General features: G+C 46.7%; 1 protein-coding gene and 1 pseudogene across 1 annotated transcript; both read right to left on the bottom strand.

Moving 5' to 3' along the window:
- The window catches only part of LOC129327910 (zinc finger protein 91-like), a 224,141-nt pseudogene that overhangs the window by 128,294 nt on the left and 71,336 nt on the right, over positions 1–24,511 (bottom strand).
- On the bottom strand, positions 5,437–23,592 carry LOC129327211 (major histocompatibility complex class I-related gene protein-like). The gene is made up of 10 exons (XM_054975701.1): positions 23,036–23,592; positions 19,981–20,301; positions 18,525–18,671; positions 17,243–17,518; positions 15,289–15,564; positions 12,515–12,799; positions 10,820–10,906; positions 9,143–9,187; positions 7,798–7,830; positions 5,437–7,034 (listed from the first exon to the last, which is right to left on the bottom strand). Exons 3-9 carry the CDS (start codon positions 18,583–18,585, stop codon positions 7,811–7,813), a joined length of 1,050 nt encoding a protein of 349 aa, XP_054831676.1. The 5' UTR covers positions 18,586–18,671; positions 19,981–20,301; positions 23,036–23,592; the 3' UTR covers positions 5,437–7,034; positions 7,798–7,810.

Here is a 24,511-nt window from a genome sequence, read left to right as displayed (position 1 = left end):
TTGAAAACAATTGTATTCTTTAGCGCCCCGCCCCTTTCAAATTAGAACCTCCACTGAGTGCCGGCAGGTTGCAAGAATTCCTCCATCTGGGAGGGATTTCTTCTTAATGGGCTTCCCTGAAGCATTTCTGGTCTGATTTCCCAGAAAGGACAGCATGGCAGTTGCTTGCTCGGAAGTCAGTGCGCTGATCTTAAGCATCAAACGATCAAGCCAGGCCAAGCCACTCCTCCCCCGTTCCCCAACCCTTATTTGGTTTTAATATCTGCAAAACTGTTCTGCCAACTTAAACAGCGTTCCAGGATGAAATGCCTCCCTGGCGGCCTTCTCCCCACCCCGTGCACGGACAAATTAGTCCACAACTTTCCTCTTTTAGGATATTTTCATCTGAACAAGTACACCCTTTTTCTGCTGAAATTTCTGTAATTAAAAAGTACCCAGGCACCTACTCCAGAAAATCTACTTATTTTTTATGTTGTTTATGTCCTTTATAGTCTGCCGTTCTTACTGAGACACCAGGCAGATCACACAGTGTAAAGCGATGTAACCACTAAGATGAGACATCTAATAAGCAATGAATTGATCTCGAAAGGCTATTTTGTATTCCCCCCCTCCCAAATGTTTTTTTCCAGAACAGAGTGATCCAGGGAAGCCTTGTTAAATTTTCTGGGGAAGATAGACACTCCCCCCTTTTTCTAAGATCACCGCACGTCCTTCCACCAAATAATATATGGGAATTGGTCAGATGGGGTGGGGGAATTTAAACACAACCATTCCACCTCCTGCAGAAGGGTGTGTTAGGGGAGTGCAAAAAGAGCAGTGAAGTTACGCTGTGCTGATTAAAGAGGCAAAAAGTTTATTTGAGGAAAATACATACTTAGAATCATAGAATTATAGAGTTGGAAGGGGCCATACAGACCATCTAGTCCAACCCCTTGCCCAGTGCAGGATCAGCCTAAAGCATCTCTGACAAGTATTCATCCAGCCTCTTCTTGAAAACTGCCAGTGAGGGGGAGCTCACCACCTCCCTAGGCAGCTGATTCCACCTTTGAACTACTCTGACCGTGAAAAGGTTTTTCCTAATATCCAGCCAGTACCTTTGTGCATGTAGTTTTAGCCCATTGCTTCGCGTCCTACCCTCTGCTGCCAACTGGAACAGCTCTTTGCCCTCCTCCAAATGACAGCCTTTCAAATATTTAAAGAGAGCAATCATGTCCCCTCTCAACCTCCTCTTCTCCAAACTAAACATTCCCAAGGCCCTCAGCCTTTCCTTGTAGGGCTCAGTATCTAGACCCCTGATCATCCTCGTCGCTCTCCTCTGCACCCTCTCGATTTTGTCCACATCCTTTTTGAAGTGAGGCCTCCAGAACTGCACACAATACTCCAGGTGTGGCCTGACCAAGGCAGTATAGAGAGGGGCTATGACCTCCTGCGATTTCGATGCTATGGCCCCTTTGATACAACCCAGGATTGAATTAGCCTTTTTTTGCCACCGCATCACACTGCTCATATTCAGTTTAAAGTCCACTCTTTCCCCAAGATCCCTTTCACATATACTACTGCTCAGAAGTGTATCCCCCATCCAGTATTTGTGCTTCTCATTTTTGTGGCCCAGATGTAATAGTGTGCACTTGTCTTTGTTGAATTGCATCCTATTCACAGCTGCCCACTTCTCCAGAGTATTCAGGTCTTGTTGAATTTTAATTCTATCTTCTTGGGTGTTTGCTACCACTCCCAGTTTGGTATCACCAGCAGATTGAATGAGCAGCCCTTCCACTCATTCATCCAGATCATTGATAAAAATATTGAAAAGTACCGGGCCCAAAACCGAGCCCTGCGGCACCCCACTGGACACCTCCCTCCAATCTGATGAAACGCTGTTGACCACCACTCTTTGAGTGCGATCCTCTAACCAGTTCCCTATCCACCGAACTGTCCTATAGTCTACTCCACAGTCTTCCAGTTTGCCCATCAGAATGTCATGGAGGACCTTATCAAAAGCTTTACTGAAATCCAGATAAATCACATCAACAGAGTTCCCCCGATCCAGTAAGCTGGTCACTCGATCAAAGAAGGAAACCAGGTTGGTCTGGCAAGATCTGTTAGGAACAAAACCATGCTGACTTCCCCGGATCACTGAGCGGTCCTTCAGATGCTTACCGATTGATCCCTTTAAAATCTGTTCTAATATCTTCCCAGCAACAGAAGTCAGACTGACCGGCCTGTAGTTTCCCAGGTCATCCTTCCTCCCTTTCTTAAAGGTTGGGATAACATTCGCTCTTCTCCAATCTTGTGGCACATCCCCAGTCCTCCAGGAGGCCTTGAAGATGATGGACAGGGGTTCTGAAAGATCTCTGGAAAGTTCTTTCAGCACTCTTGGGTGCACCCCATCCGGCCCAGGGGATTTGTATTCATCCAGTGCAGCCAGATGCCTCTCCACCACCTCTCTGTCAATGTCAATTACTTGATAGTAAAGAGAAGAGATAGGTTCCTTGCTATCTGACTACATCTTGCAGAGAGATAAGAAGAGTGGCAGGAGAGAGAAGAAGCCGGATATTGCCCTGTTTAGCCAAATAGGAGACAAGACAAGGAAATGACCCCCAAGAATCAAGAGAGGTGCTGCTCTCACTGTCCTAACTAAGTGATCCTTGCTGCCCCCTGCACAGAAGGCTCTTCTTCCTTCTTGCTACTGCAGTACACCAGACATTGCTACTTCCAACAAGGTGTAGGCTTTGAGTGTGCAAACTGGCTATGAGAGCTTGTGCCTATCCAAAAACACATGGAAAGGGGTTCCCTACCCTGAGATACACTGGAATTCGGCTTGAGGTAGTGAATATACCCGAAATGCAATCTCTGTGTTTTTTCACTACTGTGTACTCTCTGCTGTCTTATGTACTATCTGTTGCTTTAAGTATGATCCTACTGGGTAGTTTTATGTTGTTTGTTTATTTAATGTCTTTTATAGTCCACCTTTCTCCCTGAGACTCAAGGCAGATTACACAGTGTGAGACCAGTACAGCCAATTTCAAGGATATTTCCGTAAACAATGCCATAGGGCAAATAAACACAAGTTAACAAAGACATAGCATTAGTAAGAGAATCCAATAAGGAGTTGAAGAGATGCTGAAACAGAACCTGAGCAATTCTAGGGCTGACGTTAGACCACATGAAGCACAGGTAGCTCATCGGAGCACCTATTTAAGACAACAGGTAGTATGTACAGCCACATAGTGGTGAGGTTTAATACATAGTGAAGTTTTATATGTTGGTCTTAGAATTACTTATCCTCTGTTTCAGCATTTCTTCTACTCTGTATTGGATTTTTGTTGGAGTTATATGTTTGCAAATTAGCATTTATATCCCATTACATAGTTTACTGCAATGTCCATGATACTGATTGTAGTAATCTCATACTACGTCATCCACCTTGAGTCTCACTGAGAAACATGGGCTATAAATGATATAAATAAATAAATAATAAAAGAACTCACGAGCCATATTGGCTGAAACCCTGGGCCCAAATTTGACCACAATTTGGGTGAACACTGACCAGAGTCAGCCAGAGATCAAGGCTTTTAGAAGTCAAGCAGCTGCTCTCAGTGCCTGCAAAGAGGCAAAGGTGTGGTAGAGATCTGCAGGTGGTGTATTTTGGCTCTCGAAAAATGCAATCCCATTGGGTGGAGGTGGGACAAGGGGCCCTGCAGATGATGTACTTTCTTGCAACAAGACTTCAAAAGCTGGCACACAGAAATGCCTCTTGTTCTAAAATGTTCTTGAGACAGGATACAGTGTAAGTGGAGAGGCGATGATACTGTTGATGGGAGCTAGATATTGTCCGCTTCCAATCAGACACAGCCTTAGCTTTTTTACTCAAGTGACTAGCATTGATCTTGCAGCTTATTTGTTCACTTCATTTATAACTCGCCTTCCCCCCCAAAAATGGGGGCCCACAGCCACATTCAATGCTTTCCCCTCTTCCATTTTATGCTCACAACGACCCTGTGAGGTAGGTCAGGCTGAGCTGTTGTGACTGGCCCTTGCTCACCCAGCAAGCTTCCAGGGCAGAGTGTGGATTCAAACTTAGGCCTCATAGATCCCAGTTGGACACTCTAACCCACGCTGGTTCTCACACATTTGCTTTATTTATGATCTGAAAGTACAATTGCCCAGAAAAGGCTTAGCACCACCCCACGCCCAGCAATAGACATGTGGAATTTGCAGGATTTAGACAGGATAGGAGTAGACATGGGCACGAATCAAAATACGAATCAAATTTCATGATGAATTGGGCCAATTCATGTTTTGCAAAACATGTTTCGTGGGGCCACGGTTTTCACGAAATTCACGACTTCTGGGGCCAATTCATTTGATTTGTGATTCACGATGCCATACAGGCTGGCACTGATCCATTGATTCCCTAGGCAACATAGGCCCAGAATGTCTGCAGACCTTTTGTTGCCATTAGAAACCCCAATCTTAGCCCACATAACCTTGATAGCCAGCTCTCCCTGCCAACTGGAGAGCTTCCATTCTGCCCTATACAGCAAGCAGGGGGGTTAATCCCCTAGGCAAATGAGATGGGCCTTCTGTAGCCATAGGAACACCAATCTCATCCCTCCAAACCCTGTTAGGCAGGCCTGTCTGCCAACCAGAGACCTCCTGTTCTGCTCTATGTGAGCATTTCTTATATAAGGCACAGCTTTTCAGTTCCAGTAGACAGAAGGAGAGAGAGGACTTGTTGCTGGGATTTGCAGTGAGAGAGTAGACTTGGGAGCTTTTGGCTGGATTTGCTGCTGCTTTAAAAGAGACTGAAAAGCCTCTTTCTTATTTTCAGCTCTTGGCCTTGCTGGGAAGGTCGTTGGGCGAGGGTGCCTTCTTTCCTCCACCCCACCCGACCCCAGTCTCAGGGCATTGCCTGGCTCTGGGGCCTAGCTTGACTGAGGTCTACCTTTTTTTTCTTTAATTTTCCTTGCTTATATTCTTATTTAGAGCATTTGTTCTTGCTGGCTTGTTGGGTGAGCAGCAGGCTCTCCTCCACCTACCCTTCACCCAACAAGAGGTCTCCTGTGAGTTTGGCATCTCTGGTATGAAGGAGGCCATTGAAGTGCCCTGGGTTCTGACGAATCACGAAACTAATGAATCATTTCACAAAATGGGACAATTTCGGGAAAGTTCATGGTTTGTGGAATGCAATGGAACACGAAATGCTCGTTTCATTTTTTCCCCATTTTGTGCTCATCTCTAGGTAGGAATAAAGGCAAATGCTTACCCCTCTAAAAAACAAACACACACACACAGAGAGAGAGAGAGAGGACTGAATGCAAGCAATCAGAGAGCTTTTGAGAACGCTCTCTTTCCAAGAGAACTGGTTATTAATTGTCTGAGGTGTCTGGTATTTTAAAATATTGATTTATTTGAAGAAATTTAATCATAGCGGTTTACAAATTGTAAAAAAACAATTAAAACACTATAGAAAATTAAATCACAAGTCAACTTACAATAACACTTTTAGAAAATGTGACACTGCCACCAACAGTCTCAGAAAAAGAGGCGTTTGGAAGAAACAGTCGCCTTACAGTTTATGCATCTGACGAAGAGAGCTGTGGTCCTCGAAAACTTATGCTACAGTAAAGTTGGTTAGTCTTAAAGGTGCTACTGGACTCTTTGCTCTTTTGCTACTGCAGACTAACACGACCAACTCCTCTGGATCTTACAGTTTATGACACTGAAGGGAAGCGGGGATCCTTCATACTTTCCCTGGCCTGCTGTTCAGTAACATTGGTACGATCTCAGAGGAAGCACAAACTCTGGCTGTGGAGGACCATGTTACGTGTGCCTGAAGGAAGGTGCAACAAGGAGAAACCTCTCCAAAGACTGGTCTGATCAAATAGCAGCTTTGAGGGACCTGGCAGGCCTGGGAAACAACTGGGGGTCAGCTCTGTTTTGCTTTTAACAAAACGGAAGAGGTAAGTGGGGGGGGGATCGAATCCCTCGGTCCTCCCACACTTTTACTTGCCCTGTTCCACAGTTCGAAGCATTTTTTCTGCCAGCTGAGCTCCAATACTAGAAGACAGCCATGCTGAAGAAAAATGCCAAAATGGTGAGGAAGAGGCAGATTTCCTCTCCTTTCCTGCACTCTGGATTGGGGAATAAAAAGATACCCACTCCCCCACCCCATCCACTCACTTGAGGAGCCTGGTGGGAATGAAGGAAGAAGTCTGCCACCAATATGGACTTGCCTCGCTGTGCCTAGGGAGAAAGGTAGCACCTGTTTCACGACCTTCCATCTCTACCCTTTCCCAGCCCAGATGGACAAATGTAAGAACTTGGCCTTGGCTCTGGCAAATCAAGTTGCAGCCAATACCAAATTCTTCCCAGAGGCAGACCAGTGGCTGAGATTCACCCTTGGAAGTAGCCTCTATGTTTCTACCTCAGATTTCATCAGGGCCACGTCAGTCCATTCAGCTTCCTTCAGCCTTCTTCCCTCTAGGCTCACTTCTCCTTCAGCTTCAAACCCTAAGGCTTTTTATTTCCTGAGCAACTCTTCATCCACCAACAGCTCCCCACCCACCCCACAGATTCAAGATCTTCTGTTTCCCAAATTAAGCACTTCCTCATATAGAAGTTGTGCTGGCCACTTTACTGACATGTTCACCTTGAGAAGGTAGAATGATCCTGAACATTCTAGGACATCACATCCATTCAACCAAATAGCTTATCATCCAGTGTGGCCAAAGTAGTAACAGACAGACTACAACGGAAGTCAAAAACAAGTGCAGTCAATATGAAAAACTTACCAGAAACCCTACTGTTAACCCATGAATCATCTTTTCAGCTGCAAAGAACTGACGCAAGTTCATTGGCAAAAAAAGGACCACCGGCCGAAAGGCATCACCAACCCCATCAGCACCCACCCTCTCTCAGCCAAGCCTCTCTGCGAAGTGGAGACAGGACTAGGTTGAGTAGCAAACAGTTCTGACGTCTAGCTGGAGCTCTGGAGGAGATTATTGGGGATTCCCTTTTGCCTCTTCTCACATCTACAGAAAGGGGAAAAAAGGAAAGAAAAGTGAAGCCAATTTCATGGAACTGTCAATTGTGGGGCAGGGGCGTGGGAAACAAAGGGTCAGATGCGAAAACCAAGGTCACCTGGTCCCACACCTTCTCAAAGAAAGGCCACCCAAGCAGCCATTTCCCTCTTGTGCCATGCAGCTCAAGATGTGCGCAAATCAGGCCACAAACATAGAGCAGGTGCTGTGCTGAGAGGCACTTTGCAGCAACTGCCTCTGCAGGATGACTCAGAAAAGTGAGCCAGGCCACTCGCAGGTGAGCCGACACGGACAGGAGCACCAGTTTGACCCAGAAGAGAAGTCTCTTCCTGAACCTGAGAGAACGGGGAGCCTCCATGAATTCGGATGGGATCCAAGATGGCTGAATGGGGAACTGGAGGAACTGATCCAAGAGTCCCTTCCCTCAGACTCCATAACTTCCATCATCACGTGAAGCTTTTTTACCCTTGATCAGACCATCAGGCCCTCGCTGTCAATACTGTCTACTCAGACTGTCAGCAGCTCTCTAGGGGCTCAGGAAGGAGACTTTCACGTCATCTACCACCAGATCCTTTTAACTGGAGACGCCGGGGATTGAACCTGGGACCTTCTGCATGCAAAGCTGAAGCTCTACCGATCTACCACATCCCCTCCCTGAAGGAAGGGAGCAGAAGCTCTTTCGAATCGGGGTTTATTTCCTACAGAGTCTGTCCCCAGCTTTTTGAATATTTACCCAGCTGCTCCTCACACTTACCTTGGGCAGATTCTCAGGCCTCCTGGTCGTTTACTGCAGCAGGGAGAAAAGAGAGTCAAGAATGTTGTGTGGCTTCCAGGAGAGGAGTTTTGCTCTTCCCAGGGCCTTTCCTCACCATTTTCACAGGCAAGCCCTTTCCCCATCATTTCCGAGTAGGTCGTTTATACATGTGTGTGTGTGTGTGTGTGTGTGTGTGTGTGTGTGTGTGTGTGTGTGTGTGTGTGTGTGTGTGTGTGTGTGTGTGTGTGTGTGTGTGTGTGTGCGCGCGCGCTATCCAGTCTGACTTACGGCAACCTCTGCTGGAGTTTGTAAGGCAAGTGAGTATCAGAGGTAGTTTGCCATCGCCTGCCTCTGTGGAGTGGCCTTGGTCTCCCCCAAGTTGTTCCCCGCCTAGTTTCTGACCAGGGCCAATCCAGCTTACCTTTCCAAGTTCTGCCTCTGTCAAGATTGGGCTATTCCATGCTGACTTACCACGCTTGCACAGTTTATCCAGACACAAAACAGAAGAGCTTGGAATCATAGAAACAGAGAACTGGAAAGGACCCCAAGGCTCATCTAGTCCAATCCTCTGCACTATGCAGGAAATTCACAGCCATCTCTCCCCCTGCTCTGTGCCCCAAGGAAGGCCAATCCGGCCTGAAGGGAAATTCCTTCCTGACCCCAAAGTGGCACATAAGAAAGGGCCACGGGAACCACTAGGCCACCCTTCTGCTTTCCTAGTCATGCCAGATACGAAGCTCTGGACGGACCCCTCCAAATGCACTGTGGGAAACGCCATAAAAGAGGTCATCAGTGCTTTCCGCCAAATTCATAGTACATTCAATTGCTGCCCTTCCCCTCAGCCTGGAGTCTATGTGAAGCAGCCAAATAAGGTGGGGGGGAAGGCCTAGAATTTCTCAGGTACTGCTAATCCCAGAAAAGAGCCTCCATAGACCCTTTTGGGTCCACACCCACTTCTGGCTTCATCCAAGCCAGGACTTGCTATCTCTGCACTTGAGACCCTTCACTATTATGTGCCACGTGCCTCCCGAGCCAAGAAATCCAGCCCTTCAAGACCCCCCAGCTCTGGATAAGTTTCTTAGATGGTCAATGGGATCTTTCCCTCCCTAATATCACAAATTACACACAGTTTCCAGATAAACTCCCCATTCGATAATTTTTTTCCCCTCAGACCTCGTCAACTTCATCTATACAATGCCCTTACTTCCAAGAATGTGCTAGTAAAATATTTGGAACCTCTTTAGGATTACCATGAATTTATCCAAAAAGATAAAAGGACCATCTTTTCACTCTGCCCCCCACCCCTGTGTGGATGGATACTTCAAAAGCAAAGTGAGTCACTCACTTGGAGGTGCTTTACGGGCCGCCTGGTAGCTGCTTCGCCTTTTCCCTGCAGGACAGATTCAGAGAGTCAGAACCAGACGAGACCCTCAGAGATCTTCCATCTCGTGTTGAGGTAAAAATTTCAGGCCCCAAACCCTCCCTGGGAGCTGCTCCTCTTTTCTCTTCCTCCAGGGCAGAAGGGCCTGGAACGTTCCCAGCAGACTTTTGGTAGCAGAGCAAAGGAGGGTTGCTCAGCGTGTGTGTTTTGCTCCAAACTGAGCACTCTCTCTGGGGAAAAGACCTCCCTGCCACCCCTGGAGAGAAACAGCACAGGTTCTTCCATGTCTTAGACAGCTGTAGACAGAATAAGATCTCCAGCTGCTAACAGACTAGGAAAAACTAGTCCAGCCCATTCCGGCCTTGAACAGCTGCTAGATACACAGATGTGAGCAGGCCATGTTGTCCCCACCAAAGAGGTAAGCATGAAGTGCCACTAAAATCAGCAAATTCATCCATTTACAGCTGAATGCAGAACTACAGAAGCTAGCGCAAGAGTTGGCAACCAGAGATCATGTTGACGGTTGCCAGGGGGAGAGAGCAGAAAGGCTCTCCTGATGGCAAAAGTCAGATTTATGGCTCTATTTAGAGAGCCAGTTTGGTGTAGAGATTAAGAGTATGGGACTCTAATCTGGAGAACTGGGTTTGATTCCCCACTCCTCCACTTGAAGCCAGCTGGGTGACCTTGGGTCAGTCACAGCTCAGAGCTCTTTCAGCCCCACCCACCACACAAGGTGTTTGTTGTGGGGATAATAACGTACTTCGTAAACTGCTGTGAGTGGGCGTTAAGTTATCATGAAGGGCAGAATATAAATTGAATGTTATTATTATCATTATTTGAATTTCACACAGTACAATCAATAATAAATAAAGACCACATGTTATTATTGATTGGCCTTGCTGAGCTGATACAGGTTTCCACCAGAGACCTAAGTATGAGCCAGGTATCGGTGTAATATATACGCTGTTCCAAGTAACGGCATCTTTTGCAGTTCTGTAGGTGTTATATCAGAAAGCTGCAGTTTTTTTCATATAAGTTGTGAAGCTTTTTGAAATAGTTCCATGCCCCGATGACAATGGGAACTACTGTTGTATTCTTCATCCATAGTTGGGTGGTTTCTACTGCCAGATCTCTCTCTCTCTCTATATATATATATTATTATTTATTATTATTATTATTATTCCCAACAGGATTGGCTGAGGGAAGAGAGGAACTCTCAAACCTTCCTGACAAACACAGTCTTGGAGAGTCAGACTAGAACTGAGGAGATCAAACCTCTACTCAGCTATGAAGTGATCTTGGGTCAGCCAACATCTCTCAGCATCTCTTGCTTTGTTGTGAGGATATTATGGAGAAGAGGGGGGCAATGTATTCTGTTCTGCGCGATTTGGAAGAAGGGTGAGACCAAAATGTGATCTAGATTTCGAAGGTTATCCTTAGGGAATAATTTCACCCACAGAAGTGGAGGACTCTGCTTTGAAGACAATGGACTTGATACGGTGGGGGGGGGGGGTTGAGGGTTTTTCCGGGGGTGGAGGGAGCGGGAAGGCCTGATACTGCCAACAAGCTGTTGACATCAGCATATTCTTCATGGAAATCTCCCACGGAAAGAGAGACACGTGAGCAAAAGCATTTACTTACGGAGGAGGCAAATGATCCCAGCCACGAAGAGGATGGAAGCCACGACCCCCATAAGGACTCCAGCAATGAGCCCCGTCTTGGATGAGACTGAAAAGGGGGAAAGAGGAAAAATGACTGCAGTAAGTCCCAAATAATCTCCCCAGTTTTGTGAGAGGCCTGTATGTGTCTGAAAAGGTGGGCCGGCCACGGAACTAGGTGATCATAATTGGGGAAGGGGGAGGAGCTGAGTAGAAACCCGTAAATCGCGGGAAATCGTGTACAGGCCTTTTCATACACATTATGGCTCTCAAAAGAATGGACTCCTCCACTTCTGAAATCGTGAAAGGTGAGAAAAAGTGTTGTCTAAAATGGTTCCACTATGTTTCCATTTTGGGAGGCCAAGAAGAGGCACTGTGGGCTTATGAGGAAGTATTCAAAGACTGTGTCTTTTAAGAGACGTTTAGTGCCCTTAAACGAGTTTTTCTTTTTGCTCCTCTTCTGCTGGAGGTGGGCCCTTGCCCTGCCAAGCTTGCTTTGCCTACTCCCCTATCCAGACAGGTCTACATCACCTCCTCTGGCACATACAATGTCCTTCTGGGCGTTGCACTGATGGTTTCAGGATTCAAAGGTACAATGAAGCCTGATTAGAGCAGAAATTAGCATCTGTAGTGAGATAAGAATCCTATGTCTCTATTCAGCCCCCCACCCTCTGCCAGAGCAGGGAGGGATGCTCCGTTGTTCTGAATTTGTGAATGAATTCAAGCTTAGCGAACTCACATTTAATCTTCTCTTGAAGCTTCTCTGTTTGAGGACTCCATGCATCTGACAGAGCTGTGACTCTCAACAAGCTACAATAAAGTTGGTTGGTCTTAAAGGTGCTACTGGACTCTTTACTATTTTGCTACCACAGATTAACATGACTAACTCCTCTAGATGTTTGAGGACTGCCACTTTCAGGTCAGCAATGGAATGTACTGGAAGATTAAAATGTTCTTGGACTGGTTTTTGTGTGTTGTGGTTTTTAATGTCAGATCTATGATCATTTACCAGTTTGTCTAATGTAGAGTTTGAAAGGGCATTGCTGACACTTGATAACATACATAACATTGGATGATGAACAAGTGGATAAAGCTGAGATGATATAATTGGTGTTGTTAGGTCCAGTAATGGCGTTGTTGGAGTGCATATGGGGACAGAATTGGCATCTTGGTTTACTGTAGTCCCCGGTCCCAGTGTCGATGTTTGGATAAGGAAGAACATGATTCTGTTTGCAAAGTTGTTTGAGGTTAGGGGGCTATCTGTGGGCAAGAAAATATTTGCCCCCCCCCCAATGCCTGTGAAAGAGGGCTCTATGGTTACATACAGCTGTCAACTCAAACAAGTTCACAGCATCATTAATGACCTCCAGCCCATACTGGATGATAATCCTCTCTCACAAGCATTGGGAGGATATAAAGACTCAGGGATTGCCATTCTTACTTGTATCTGATGAAGGGAGCTCTGACCCTCAAAGTCTCATACCCTGAAGATGCTACTGGACTCAGTTCTTGCTGTTCTACTGCAGACAAACTCGGGTAGCCACCTGAAACTATTGTCAGCTTAGGAAACTGTTGAGGAGGATTTTCCTTCAGATCTTTTCCACCCTGGGTGAAAATTCATTTCCTAGAAGTTGCCACCCCCAGACCTTCTCCCCCCCCTTCCCTTTTGGTCTCTCACCAGGCTCCTCCCAGGCCACATCCAAAGGCTCCGGTAGGCCGTCATGTTCCACGCGGCACCGATAGCGGAACCTGTCCTCGGGGTGGATCTTGATGCTCAGCCAGGTGTGGTAAGTCCCGTCCGAGTTGGGGACGACACCCCCACGAAAGGTCTCCTGCTCCAAGACCTCCCCATCCTTCCTCCAAGTGGCAAAGATCTCTTTGGGGTGGAAGCCATGGGCACGACAGACGAGGGTTTCCAGGCCATCAAAGGATGCCTTGAGTGTCACTCGCACTGTTGGAGGTTCTGAGAAAGTGGCAATAGTGGTTCATGTTAAGACAGAATCTTTCTGTTGGCTCACGTAATAGATACCAGAAAGGGATCCCTGTGGCCATCTAGTCCCACCCCTTGTTTTGGAGACTTGATATTCCATACATGGAGCCTCACCAAGCAATGAAAAATCCTGAAGAGATAATTCTCCAACAATTCCTTCAATAATACTTAAAGACAAAACTTTGTTACTCTGGAACTAGTCCAGTGAGAACATCCAGGGTTTGGGAAGAATCTCACCAGGCCTCCATGGCTGAATTAGTTTGTGTCCCATTATAACTGATAATCACAAACTGAAGTTAGACCAGTAATGTAGACCAATATTGGTTCTTTATTTCAGGGAGCGGGCCAGGATTTGCTTTTTCACTGTTCTAGACTTGTCATTTTCCAGATTCTTCTCTTGACTCCCATTTTGTTTTGTGTTCAACTTCATAGCTCTGAGACCACAGAACTCCTAGTTTTTCGCACCAGGGAACTCTGATGCGCTACTAGGCAGTATGGCTCCCCTCCCACCCAATTGCTCAAGATGAGATAGGCCAAGAAAAAAAAATTATGGGTTTGGGGATTTACTTTCCATAGGAAGTCAGGATATCCTTCAAAGAGGGAGGCGTCTGCACATGCTCAGAGGTATATATTATTACATACTGCTTCCTGTCAAGACAAAAATCACTCCGAAAGATTTTGCCGCAGGGTCCTTTGGAAAAAAAGGTCTCAGTTTTACTCAGGGAAAAATATTCTGCTCATAATGCCAGAATTTTTTACAATTCGTAAGGCGACAACCTCTGGGCAGCCTCAAGGATAAAATACTTGGAACCTCCCCAATTCTCTTTAATACTTTGATGGTCCTCCCGCCCCTCATTTCTGCCTTTCCCCTGGCAATTATTCTTTTTCTCTCCTACAACTTAGTAAGTGACAGGCAGTTTAGTTGGACAAGAGGATCCTTTAGACTCACCAAGGGTTTGGGAAAATGTAGGAGAACTTATGAGCTCAGTGTTGGTGATGAGAGGAATGGTTTTCATTTAAAGCAGATGGAAATTATCCATGTGCAGATGTGATGGATTTTTTCCAGTAAAGGGGGTGTTATGTGCAAAATTTTGCACCTTTGTGGTTCGTTCTCCCTTTTCCGACCAACCACAATAAAAATTAAAATAAAATCCAGGAGTCCTTCTTGAATTGAAGCAAAACAGATGGTTTTATTTACCTGGTGGATGAGCCCTTTTTCTTACACAGAAGTAGACGGTCTCCTTGTGTGTAAAGGCTCATCCCAATTACAATAGAAGCGTAGAGCAATTAATACTTTCAGATAATCATAACAATATTACAATATTCTAATATTTGTTATCTTATTGGCTCGTAAAGTATCTAGGGTCAGTTCTGATTTGAAGATGCAATTCTGGGTTGGCTCTTCTACTTGGGGGAACTCCAAATCCTGCAACCCCTTTATCTTGCCCTCAATTTGGAAGGACACCTTCTAACCTCTCACCTACTTTCTTCTGGGCATAATACTTTCAATAGCGCCAATGAGTCTCAATCTGGCAGCCTTGGTACCCTCTGATAACTGAAGTCTGTTGGTAACGGATGTTTTTTTCCTCTGTGCCCTTTCCCCCAGTTCCTTCTCAGCCTTAAGGAAGATACGGCCACAGGTGGCCAAAACCAGCTTGCTGCATCAAATCAGTTTTCTACAAAAGGCTCTCTGGTACTGATTCCTATTGGAATCTTATAGAATAATATAACATATGCATAATATTTTATAAGTGCAGCTCTACAAGCAGTATATTATTAGTTCTCAGTTCTTGCAGAGTTTCAGCATACTTCTCTTGATCTTCTTGTTTCAAGTGTCATATTCTTACAGGTTGCATTACAAATACTACATTGGCTCCTGAGCGTAGGAAAAAAGTGCAAGGCATATAAGCGATATATAAAAGTAATATATAAAATCCTTTTCTTCAAATCTATATCCATCAGGGGTGAGCATTCACACATGCATCTCCCCTCAACCTGCAGGCTGATCTGTTCTAGCACATGAGAAACTTTGCTGTATAATGTCTTCTGTGTTTCTGCCTTGCTCCCAAGTTGGATCTACCCCTACATTAGAATGAATCAGATGGTAGGCTCCCGAGAGGGAAGCAGGGACTGTATCGCTTCAGACTACACGTTGTTAGACACTATTTTTTAAATGCTTTGTTTTGTTTTAGAGATAAATCACCCTACAAGTACAAAATCAGCATATCTGGAAGAAATGTTCTAGTCCAGCCCTCTCTGGGCTGAACAAACTCTCTACTTTTAGAAAGTTTTTTAGTGTACGGGAGCAGTCAAAAACATGACCCCCTCCACACACCTGCAGTTTGATATATTACAGCCCACAATTCTGCCGCCTCCTTCTACCCCACCTGTTGACGAGTCCTGGATGTTCATGCAGGGAGGGGTGACATTATGAGATGATTACAACCTTTCGCCAATCTTACCTCTCCACAGCAGAGACTCCTGCCCGTAGTCCAGGAACTTCTGCAGCCAACTGATGCATTCTTCCTCCAGGAAAAACTTGAGGAGTTGGCAAAAAGCCACATCAGCATCCCACTCCCTCTTGGTCACCAGAGCTGGCACAATGGCTGCCGTCCAGGTGAGCGTCTCCTGGTCAAAGTTGAGATAGTCCTCCCCATTGTAGCTAAACTGGTAAAACCCTTTTTTGTGCCCGTCCTTGCTCAATTCACAGGATATCATGCGCTGCATGATGTACAACCCTGAAAGAGACCCACGAGGTGAAGATATCAGAGGTGGAGCAGTGTCAGTCTACACACCCTCTGCTCTAACCGCTGCCCTATCGCTGACTCAAACCACACAATACGAATTTCACGTGAATGACACGTGAACGTACTTACACGGGTCTGCCCTGCACACTCGCCAGCCTTGCAGCACCTTAGTCAAATGTGTGCGTGGTGGCACAGGTTCTCTTGGCGTTCCTCCAAGATGCGCGAATGATATCCCATCGTGCATCTTTATTTGACGCATGCCCAATCCATTCCCGTAAGAACTGTTCCTCAATTGGTCACAGGGGGAGCACCGAAAAATGTTATGTTTGTCATTGTGTGTGCTTATCAAGCGTCTTGCAGTCAGCTGTAATTTATATTCAACACAAGAATTGTTTTGCATTGCCCACAAGTAATCAAGACTGTATTGTCTGGCCTCATCGGCGGGCACACAGCAACCTCACTTACTGTTCCCTACTATGGAGGCTGGCAGCTCCAAATAAAATAATAAAGGAAAAATCTTTCATGAGCTTAGGTAGTTCTGGTTATTAAGATTTTTGCAATGAGATTGTGCTAAGTTCGCCGTTGGATTTATGTGGGAAGCCACATATCCAGATTCCATTTATTCATGTTGCATAATTTTTTTAATTCCAGGATGGGGTGTTCTGCCATGACATGGTGTGTTGCTTCCATGCCTTAACGGGTGCAAATCGTCTCGCACTAGGTAGGCTGGGCAACAGTAAATTTTTGTCCAAGGTGTGAAGAAGACCGCGCAGCAGCTGTACATTCACATGGACATTCTTGGGACACATGTCATGTACATGATAATACTATTAACAATGACATCAACAGAATGAATGACAGTATGGTCCTTTCTGAAATTGCCAATATTGTGGCATACGTGGAGTATGAAGCAGTGGCTGGCCGTGCATTCCCAAAAAGAGTAATCTTGCTTACAAAGTATGTTATGATTGTCCCCACAACAATAATCACCCTGTGAGGTGGGTGGGGCTGAGAGAGCACCTAGAAGTTGTGACCCTGACTCAAGGTCACCCAGCTGGCTTCAAGTGGAGGAGTGGGGAATCCAACCTGGCTCTCCAGATTAGAGTCCTGCTGCTCTTAATCACTACCACAAACTGTAGCTATAGAGGAAACAATGCCTGAACAAAGGGCTCTAATATGGACACGATAAGTGATTTTGGAGTGTGAAGTAGATTCACCAGGAAACGTGCACATTCTTCTCTTGCAGAATTTGAAATTATCCGGTGCTAATTAAGCAAGAGTACAAAAACAGCCCATCTGCCTTTGGCGGGTGCAGGGGGGGGGAAGGGGACACAGCCTCATGTTTTTGCCTCCAGGCACAAAAGGGAGGTGGCAGTACACCTCTTGGATTGCCCTGCCGCCTGCCTGTGGGCCTATTGAGGGAAAATAGTTGAGGGAAAAACCAGAGGCTGGACTGTGGGCCTATTGAGGGCAAATATTGAGGGGAAAACCAGAGGCTGGACTGGATAGCAGTTTGGTCTGATCCAGCGGGGCTGCCAAACTCACATTGGGAGGGGGGCAGGTGAACTGTGGAGAAAAAACAAAGCTTCTCTCCCAGGATGTTCCCTCTGCCCATGTTCTGCCCTTGGGAAGGAGGCATACGGAGAGGGCCATAGGTTTCCCACCCTACCTCTGCTTTGATTGTAGAGATTCTGCAGGTTCCTCAGGTCTTCCTTCATCCCAAACTCATTATTTTTTATTCTCTGGGAGATCTTGCCATAGATTTGTGGTTCACCCTTTTCCATCTTCTTCCCCCAGGATGTCTGAGGGACTATCCTCTTCCGGCTGCGGTCATAGTGACCAACAAGCTGATCATCCACGTATCCCATAGCAATGAAATCAGACACATCCCGGTCAGGCTCCGATATAATTGTGCTGAAATAGCGCAGGGAGTGCCAGGAAGAACCTGCAAGAAGTAGAGAGGCAGAATTAAGGGGCCTGCAGCCACACCCCAACATCACTTGCGAGCCCTCTACCTACTCCATGCAGACAAGAGGACGTCCCCTTTCCCCATCTTAAAATGCCCCGAGCAGCCTACGAGAATGTCCGTAAAAGAAATCCGAGGGACACCAAGTGCTCCCATCTCTGCTGGCCTGGCTTGCGCATTGATTAAATGGCTTCCTGGTTACTCAAAGCAAAAACATATACATGGGGATTCCCCCCCCCAATGCCTTTACCATCGCCCCTACTGCACACTACAAAAGTAGAAGGATAGTCGACTGAATGACAACTGATCCAGGAGAATCCCTCCCAGAACAAAGGCTAAGACTGGTTCCTTTTTCAACACCCACAACGGCAGGTCCAGCCTGAATAAGGCGCTGAAGTGTACGTATCTTGGTACCCCAAAAATAAGCTTTAGACCCCCTGTTCTGCCTGACTTTCATTTTCAATTCTAGCATGGAGCAGGCTGCATTTTCCACAACAGTTTGTGGTTTTGCCACCTGCAAGAGTGGAAATGCCGAATACAAGGAAGAATTGTTTTTCTCCCACGTCTTGATCCTTGGCTGCCATGTACTAAGAAGCAAAGTGTCTTCCTCTAAGTGCCAATATTCTCTTTGGCTAGAAGAAACACAAGAGCCTCATAATCCTGAGAAATAAATTTCAGAGCAGCCGTCTTCACCCTATCTACATCCTGGTTGGCCCCTAAAGCCCAGGCAGCAGCAGAATCACGGTCGTGAGACAAGAAGAGAAGAATCTCCAAACTGCCGTACTACAAAGAAATCCTCTCTCTCTGGCCATGGACTGGGAATAGAAGGAAGAGGAAACCAACTTTAGCCTCATCTGAATGGGGAGCCCCAATTCAACCTTCTCTTACTGTATTGCACAAACGCTCCACAGGCAATTGGGCCGGGTAAAAATCCTGATCTCCTTCCCCTGGAAAGGAGGGAGCGTAGCCCCTTCTAGATACTCACCAGAGCAGCCCCCCAGCAGAAAAGCTACCAGGAGCAAAGGGCACGCCCAAAGGTGCTTCATCTTTCAGCTGGGTCCTTGCACCAACATCCACTGACACGGGATCTCTCCTGACTCGTTCCCAAGAGCGAGAAATCTCTTGCCGGTTCCTGGACAGGTGAAGATTGACAGGACAACCCTTCAGTGAGTCAGAAAGCAGAACTGGCACCTGCAGACATTTATAAATTGTTCAGGATCTGGAGCAGAGAAAGCGGGTGGAGAACTTTTTCTCCCTCTCCTATAACTCTAAAGCTCTGGGGCACCCAATGAAGTTGATGAGCAATAGACTGAGGTTAGGCAAAAGGAACGGTTTCTCACTCAAAGAGTAATTATCATGTGGAACTTACTGCCACAGGATGAGCAGATGACCTCTGAAGTACAGATTTATGGGCCATCACAGCTAAATCGAACTTTCATGTCTGAAGCCACCTTTAAAGGTGGTAACAACCACTCAGATTACAAAATCATCTATTAATCTGCCAAACCTCCTATACAGTAACAACTCAGTCACAAATAAGTTCATAAAATGAGGGAGAGCTCTAAGAGATCCATTTTTACAACTCCAAAAGCCAGCACCAGGACAGCATTCGCTCCTCGGAAGAAAGCTCATTCCAAAGCTGCTTGGTAGCTACAGAGAAAACACCAGAACGGGTGCTGAAGGGCATCCTCACCAAGCATTTATTCATGAAGTGTAAAGGGGAGAAAATGGTCCTTCGGATAGGCAGGTTGTGAAGGCCTTTCAAGGGAAGAACGTGGTCTCTGAATTGAATCCTGAAGCAAGTAGGAAACCAAGAAAACTCTTTATGATGGCTGTTCATTCTCTCTAGTCCTCTCAACCAGGCACTGGACACAGAGCCAAGCTACAAGTGACGCCTTACACAGGTTGGACACTTGTCAGCTTACCTCAAGTTCTGATGGGAAATGTAGGCGTCCTGGTTTTACAGCTTGGCTCTCCATTACAGCTGCAAGACCAGGGTGCCTACATTTCCCATCAAAACTTGAGGGAAGCTGACAAGTGTCCAACCTGTGTTAGGCGTCACTTGTAGCTTGGCTCTCAGGGGGCAGCCGCATCTTCTGGGGGGCTTAATCAGCTAAACGTATAACTGGGCATACTCAGCATATTGAAGGAGCCCACCCCCAAACATCTGAATGATCTCCTGGGAAGACTCTTGCCTTTGGTGAGAGTATTCTTTAAAAAAAAAAAACTGCTGAAAAAATGGCAGCAAACTCAGTACAACCAAGTCAGAGCTCCTGGCCGCTGCCGCGCAACCAATCATGGGATCAAGCAACTTGCCGTGCCTTCGTACCTCTATCCTCCCACCGTTTAATTCTTCTGTTTTTATCTCCTCTCCCCCACCCCCACCCATGGTATTACGCACTGTCGTTATCCCTATGCACAAATTCAGGCCCACCTCTCACCTGGATCTGAGTAGGAACACAGGGAGACGACAACTCGTCTGTCACACCGTGAAAAACATTCAGAATGGTGCGTACTCGCCCTCCTTCCTTCCAGAGCAATAACCCAGAGATCCCAGCCGTCTCCTCTGGGTGGCTCTCCCTGCCCTACTGCACCAGATGTTGATGCAGCATTGCTTGCCCACCACTTCTCCACATGGCGTCCAGGGCAGGGATAACTTCCAGAGGGCTGGGCCACAGGCTGCAAGCCAACAGGCCAAGAGTCCTTTGGCCCTTGTGATTTGACTCACACCCAGGCACCTGCCGTCCTCCAAATAGCCATACCTACAAGGAAGTAGAGACAATGACTCAACAGTAGAGATGGGCACAATCCGCATTATGAACGAAAAAAACCCATGATAATGGCGATTGCGTGATCGAGACCCGGCGGATCGTGATCAGCCACGGCCAACAATCCAGTGATTGGGAGGGACCTGGATCAAGGCATCCAGGCTCAGTTCAGGGATCCAGGCACTCAGGTGCCAGCAAGCTATTCCCCTGGCAACGGAACCAGGGGAATGCCTGAGCTCTGTTTGCCCTCCTTCTGTCGCCCTGGAAACCAGAACAGAAGCCCAGCTTTCCTTGATCAGCAGGGCTTCCTTCCAACCACGGAGCAGCAAAAAAGTCACAAGTTGGGAGAAGACACCCAGGGGAGGGAGGGGGGAGGGGGTGTTCTGTAGCCATGGGCACTCCAATCTCATCCCTGCAAACCCTGATAGGCAGCTCTGATGGCCAAGCTCGTTGCTGCCTCCCCATGCCCACCGGCAGCCACCACCACCCACTTTCCCACATAGCTGGGAATACCAGCATGCCCCACTTTGGCCTCCATGATCCAGAGATCGGGAACGGGAGATATTCGGTGCAGGTCGTTAATTCGGGATCGTTGCTGGCGTCAACCCATGATCAGCTTGATCATTAATTTTTTTTGGATCGTGCCCATGTCTACTCAACAGTGATGGTTAGTGAGTAGCTGCTGTCATGCCTCTGGACACCAAGCTCAGATACGCTTCCTGCTTCCCACCCCTTCCAACTTGTTAACTAACATCTCATGCCTGGAACACGCTTGTTGGGAATTGTTACTGACCCCAAATCTCCAGGGTTGGGTTTTCAAAAGCAAACATACTCTGGGGGACAAAAGACCCTTGCACTGTGGGGTAGAAAGCTGAGAAGGAACTTAAATTTACTGCTGTGGAAGTGATAAAGCCAGCAGGAAATGCCACGAAATTTTCAGGCTTAGGATTTTAATTCCCAATGGCTTTAATAATGAGATTGATGTTTCAGCATTTTTATGAGTCCTTCTCTGTCTCCCTATGAAATTAAATGAATCCCCTATATATATATATCCACCCCCTATATATTTTCCTATTGGTGGTTTTAAAAGAGTAATATTTTCTACAGAGCACATAATTTTCTATGGATTATAAATATTTATAAATTGGGACCGAGAGTAACCATTCGTTATTTTGAATTGCATTGCTATTGATTCCATTTTGTGATTGGCTAATTTTTTGCTATGGGGCAACTAAACCCCTTAGTTGTTGTGTATTTTGTGATGTACATTGTATTATGTGGAAAAGGTATATGGGGGGATTACTGTTTGAATAATATGACGTGAAAGTTTTTAAAGTACGGTTCCCCTTTAAGAAAGACTTCGGAACCGTACTGTACATAGAATCTCAATGGGAAGCACCTTTATCCTGATGACATGGAAACGGAGACTTTGAACACGCTGCTGCGTGATTTACTGAGAGTGCTTTTGCTTAGTATAAAAAGAAATGCCCGTAGTTGAAAGCTTTTGTGTTTGCTGTAATATTATGTGGTTGATTGTAGAGATACTGGAAAGAAGAAACAGCATCGAAATGAGCAAAAGAAAAAAATGGCCGCCGAAGCTCATAGCCAGGTTTTTGAAACGCCCGCTGCTCATGCACGGCGTTAGCTTACCCAATTCGGGGTTGAACGGCAAGCAAGTTTTTCAGATACGCCAGCTGCCCGCTAATCGGATTGGAGGCTCTTCTGCCTCTGGAGGAACAAGCAGCGCCGATTTACCCACTGGGTTCAGACTGTGAGCCAAGCTACAAATGATGCCTTACACAGGTTGGACACTTGTCAGCTTCCCTCGTTTTGATGGGAAATGTAGGCGTCCTGGCTTTACAGCTTGGCTCTCCATTACTGCTGCAAGACCAGGATGCCTACATTTCCCATCAAAACCTGAGGGAAGCTGACAAGTGGCCAACCTGTGTCAGGCGTCACTTGTGGCTTGGCTCTTCACTCGGCTTTCCGGGGCTTTCCAAATGTACACGTGTGTTACATACTTGTGTTTACTGATTGGTTCCTATCAAGTGTAAGGGACCATATCCATAGATTTACAAAAAGTAATTGCACTGTAGTTTGCCAAGTGAAGGCATTTATAAATACTGATGTTATTGTTCAATCCAGTACTTTATTTTCCTTCCACTTCCTGGAGCAGGTGGTCTCTTATCCTTGGTGGTACCGTAGGAACCACCACACAAACAAAATGGAAGCCCCTTTAAAATTAACCCTTTGTTCGCTGGGGCGGGGAAAAACGTGAGGGTTTTTTTCAGTCGAAGATTTTGCCAAACCAAAAGTCTATTTTGGAAGGAAGTTCTGCTATAGTTCAACGCTCAGGCGCATTGTGCAAGTGCATTGCTCAATGTTGCAGAAAAGCCCCCCTGTATTAAAGAGATAGCACATCCTAACCGGGGGCTGGGGGGGGGGGATCTGCAGGAATCCCTAGGCGACCTCCACGGCCAATGAAAGGGGAGGAGTAAGACTCTACTTTGCAAGGCTCGGCGTTGCGCGAACGCGCAGCCGCCCCCGCGCAACTGGAGAAGAATATTTGCTCCCCCCTTTCAGAATTCTTTGTCAAGTTTGCAGCGGACGAAGCGAGCCACCACCGCCGAAGCCCCTGCAGAGGGAATAAATGCTACACAATAACGCCGCCCCCGCCCTTCCTCAATAATCAAACTACCATAAATGGAAGTGGGGGCGAAATACCCACCAATTCAAAAAAGAGCTCTGCTTGCAGCGCAAATTGCTTATCTCAGTTCGCAGGTCGCAGAGCTCCAAAACTTTCGTTTTGGCCCGGGCGATCCTCCCGGCAACCGCGGGGCGCTTTTTTTCCTATCGGCGGAGTGGCTAGCCGAGCCTCCTGCTCCGAGCGCTGCTCGCCCCGTTCCCACGGCAGGAGAAACCGGATCGGCGTGCAGACCGCTTCTCCTCGCCGGCGGCGCCTCTGGTCGTTGAGCCGGCGACTCCCTCCAGCACCGAGGCTGTCCTGGGAGGGGGCGGTTGAAACCTGGGCCGGGAGGAGTTCTTTGCAGCGCTCCCCCCGCCTGAGTGCTGACTGTCCTAGAAAACGGGAAGCGGGGGTCCCGATCCCTTCCTCTCCGTGAAGGGGTGTGTGCAGCAATCTGAGAAAGGGGAAGCGGGTCCCTGCTGTGATGCTCGGCCGAAATGCAACAGAAGCCGCTCAAAAATGATTACAGATTACAAAATTAGAGGAGGCACCCTATTCAGTGAATGCAGTTTGCAGAATTTCTTCACCCGGGAGGGAGTTCTCAGCGCACTTCCCTGTAGCGCTTCTCGTCTGATTTTCCAGGAAAGAACGTCAGAGTTGCTTACGCGGAAGTCAGTCAGCTGATCTCAAGCATCGCAAGCCGAGCCTTCATTCTCCGCCTCCAGCTATCCGTTTTGAAAAACCACACTAGTGTCTTTTCTGCCCACTTAATCCATATTCCCGGATCAGGTTCCTCCCTGGGCTTCACCTTTTTGTTTTGGGGCAGAATGCCAAATCCCCAGAAAGCTATAGTTACGTTTACCTTACTTAAGTGAGTTATAGTCTGCCTTTCTTACTGAGACTCAAGGCGGATTACACAGTCTAAACCAATGCAACCATTAGGATGAGACATCTAATAAGCAATGAATGGATCTTGCTAGGCTGTTTTTAATTTTTTGCTCCCCTAAAACAACAGAATGTTTTTTTCCCCAGAGAAGCCTTGTAACATCCTCTGGAGAGGGAGACGCCCCGGCTTTTCTCAGAAAGCTCACCCTATGGCCTTCCACTAAAGAATAGGAGGAAATTGCTCAATATTCAGGAAGTGGAGGAAGAATCTAAACAAATATTCCACCTTCTGCAAAAGGCTGCAAAAATGGGCTGTGGGAGTTATGAAACACTGTCTTTGTTTATCAAAGTACTTGGGGTAGTGAATACACCCCATATACAATTTGTGCATTTTTTTCCCCACAACATTGATAAAGGTGAAAACACAATAATACTCTCAAGATGGGATGCAGTGTGAAGGGTGAGGGGCTGCTGTGGCTGGTGAGGGGGGCTGTTAGCCGTTAGACCTGCCTCACAATATTAAAAAGGCTTACGGATATGGAACATCATAAGCCCCGTTTTGTATGTGTTTAAAAACACAAAATGCTGCCTATCAAGGCAGAAAATGGCTGCCAAATCCCGGCCAGGAGATTG

This window comes from Eublepharis macularius, chromosome 4 (assembly GCF_028583425.1).
Source record: "Eublepharis macularius isolate TG4126 chromosome 4, MPM_Emac_v1.0, whole genome shotgun sequence".
NCBI lineage: Eukaryota > Metazoa > Chordata > Lepidosauria > Squamata > Eublepharidae > Eublepharis > Eublepharis macularius.
Note: the sequence above shows the minus strand (reverse complement) of the source record. Positions and strands in the feature narration are given on the sequence as shown.